The 2500-nt window shown below is 50.5% G+C and overlaps 1 protein-coding gene across 1 annotated transcript in view; it reads left to right on the top strand.

Moving 5' to 3' along the window:
- Positions 1-29: 29 nt before the first annotated feature.
- LOC110517267 (protein sidekick-1-like) overlaps positions 30-2500 on the top strand; it is a 382699-nt gene continuing 380228 nt past the window's right edge. The window contains exon 1 of the mRNA XM_036972702.1: positions 30-1801. Coding sequence (XP_036828597.1) covers positions 1588-1801 — 214 coding nt within the window. The 5' untranslated portion in view covers positions 30-1587. The remainder of the gene's footprint in view (positions 1802-2500) is intronic.

The raw sequence follows: 2500 nt of genomic DNA, 5'->3' as shown, positions 1-2500 counted from the left end.
GCTTGTGAATGGAACTTTTAGTTGAGTCTGTTTTCAGCCTGAGAAGAGACCTGGCCGCAGACTACCGGAGGCTCTATACCGGGGAGAAAAACGGACTCGTACCATTCGAGAAAGTATATTTTTTTCGTGTGTCAAATTCAGTTTTTTCCTGTCTAGGTATTTCAGTTGAAAAGACCGTGTTCCGGTTCCCGTCTAGCGGACCGAGGCAGGTGTTCGGTTCGCGCTCTCCGCGCCGCTCGAGATGTTCTGAAAGGAGCGCGAGACGCCCGCTCTCCAACCGTCGCTTTTCTACTTGTTGTTCAAAGTAACTTTTCTGGATATAAAACCCTGAACAAAAAACCGATTTGTTATATATATATATATTGTAAGGTTGTTTTTAGGAAGAAGCGAAGACACTGTGTCGTTTTATCGGAACATTTCCAGCTGTCTCGTCGTCTTGTTTTAGATGTAAAAACGGTGTCGCGGTGTGTCGTCCCTGTCCTCCGCTCAACGCGGTGTGTGTGTTTTGGGTTTGTCTTTATACGGACTGACAAGCCTACTCACAACTGAACTGCTCCGTTTCACCTTGTTTAGTTGGTAGAAATTCGGGATTGAATGTAAACTAACGGAAGGTGTGTTTCTGGTTGTTTAACCTGTTCGCGTTGTAACCGGAGACGAGCGGCAAGCGGACCGGAGAGAGAGGTGGAGAGTTTCCGCTACATTTTTACCCCGCTTGAATGGTTAATTCATAGTTAACCTGAATATTTAACTACATGTTTTCTGAAGCCCAAAGTGCTACTTCATAACAAACTTGGACTCGGTTCTGGAGCCAGTAAACAGACTAACTGGTGAATTCGCCTGGATCGATAGTATAGTAGTAGTAATGGTTAACAAATTGATTTTTTCCCCCGTAATCACCACAATAAGCCCGAATGGATCATTTATGCGCTTTATTGACCGCCATTAATTCCGTCTAAACACCCACATGATCTGCTGGAAAAATCCCCGCTGAAGACATCACAACAAGCAGGGATTTATCGGGGCCGGAGCCCGACTTGCTGATATAATCGGATCAATCCAAATCCCACTCTCTCTCTCTCTCTCTCTCGGATGTATTAATTCTGCTCCTGCGGGATCACTGGTAATGAACATGAGATATCGCAGGAGACAGAAACCTACCGAGCCCCGGAGAGGCGAGGGTGAGGGACTTTATTAAAGGCAAACCGAGAGGCCAAGCTGCCAGGACCGGGAAGGAGCTGTTCGTGTCACTGGTGTTTGTTGTTGATCAGCCCGGGCACAACGGGACGCGAGGGAATTGTCACGGGGGACGGTGGGAGGGACTCTGATTCAGCGACCCACGGGGAGGAGACACCCACCCCAGAGCGCCTGTTAGCCGGCCAGTCCTCCAGGGGGAAGCCGGTGACGGTGACGCACTGTGGAGCAAGTGGAAGCCCTTCATCTCACATTTCTCTCCTTTCTCCTCCTCTCCGTTTCCCTCGTGCTCAGCGCACCGGAAGAGGCTCCAACAACATCAAAACACAACCGGAGACTACTTGCATTAACCCGACCAAACCCATCCGTGGATTCCCCGTGGATCACCTCTCTAATATGAAGCCTCTCCATTCTAATGGAATTACGCGCAAGGGTCGCGCCGCCGTGGGAGCTGTTCCGCCCGGGGCGACATGGATCACGATGCCGCCCGAGGCCACCCGCGGCCCAACACAGAGAGGGGTGAAGCTGGGACTGTGGAGCTTCAGCTGGAGCTGGTGGTCTCTCTTCCTGCTCCTCCTCAGCGGCTGGATAAACATGTTGAATGCACAAGGTAAGAGCTGTTTACGATACTTCTACTCATCTCCTCTTCTCACCTCTCCTGGTCTGGTGTCAGTGATGTTCTTCTCACCTCTGCTGGTCTGGTATCAGTGATGTTCTTCTCCTGGTCTGGTGTCAGTGATGTTCTTCTCCTGGTCTGGTGTCAGTGATGTTCTTCTCCTGGCCTGGTATCAGTGATGTTCTTCTCCTGGTCTGGTGTCAGTGATGTTCTTCTCCTGGTCTGGTATCAGTGATGTTCTTCTCCTGGTCTGGTATCAGTGATGTCCTTCTCCTGGTCTGGTGTCAGTGATGTTCTTCTCCTGGTCTGGTGTCAGTGATGTTCTTCTCCTGGTCTGGTGTCAGTGATGTTCTTCTCCTGGTCTGGAATCAGTGATGTTCTTCTCACCTCTCCTGGTCTGGTGTCAGTGATGTTGTCTGTCACGGTCGTGAGTGTGTCTGCTGTGGGTCGGTGTAGTCTGTATATCAGCCTGCAGACTGTCTGCTGTGGGTCGGTGTAGTCTGTATATCAGCATGCAGACTGTCTGCTGTGGGTCAGTGTAGTCTGTATATCAGCCTGCAGACTGTCTGCTGTGGGTCGGTGTAGGTAGTCTATATATCAGCCTGCAGACTGCCTGCTGTGGGTCGGTGTAGGTAGTCTGTATATCAGCCTGCAGACTGCCTGCTGTGGGTCGGTGTAGGTAGTCTGTATATC

This window comes from Oncorhynchus mykiss, unplaced genomic scaffold (genome assembly GCF_013265735.2).
Source record: "Oncorhynchus mykiss isolate Arlee unplaced genomic scaffold, USDA_OmykA_1.1 un_scaffold_190, whole genome shotgun sequence".
Classification (NCBI taxonomy): Eukaryota; Metazoa; Chordata; class Actinopteri; order Salmoniformes; family Salmonidae; genus Oncorhynchus; species Oncorhynchus mykiss.
This window is presented reverse-complemented; position numbering and strand designations above follow the sequence as displayed.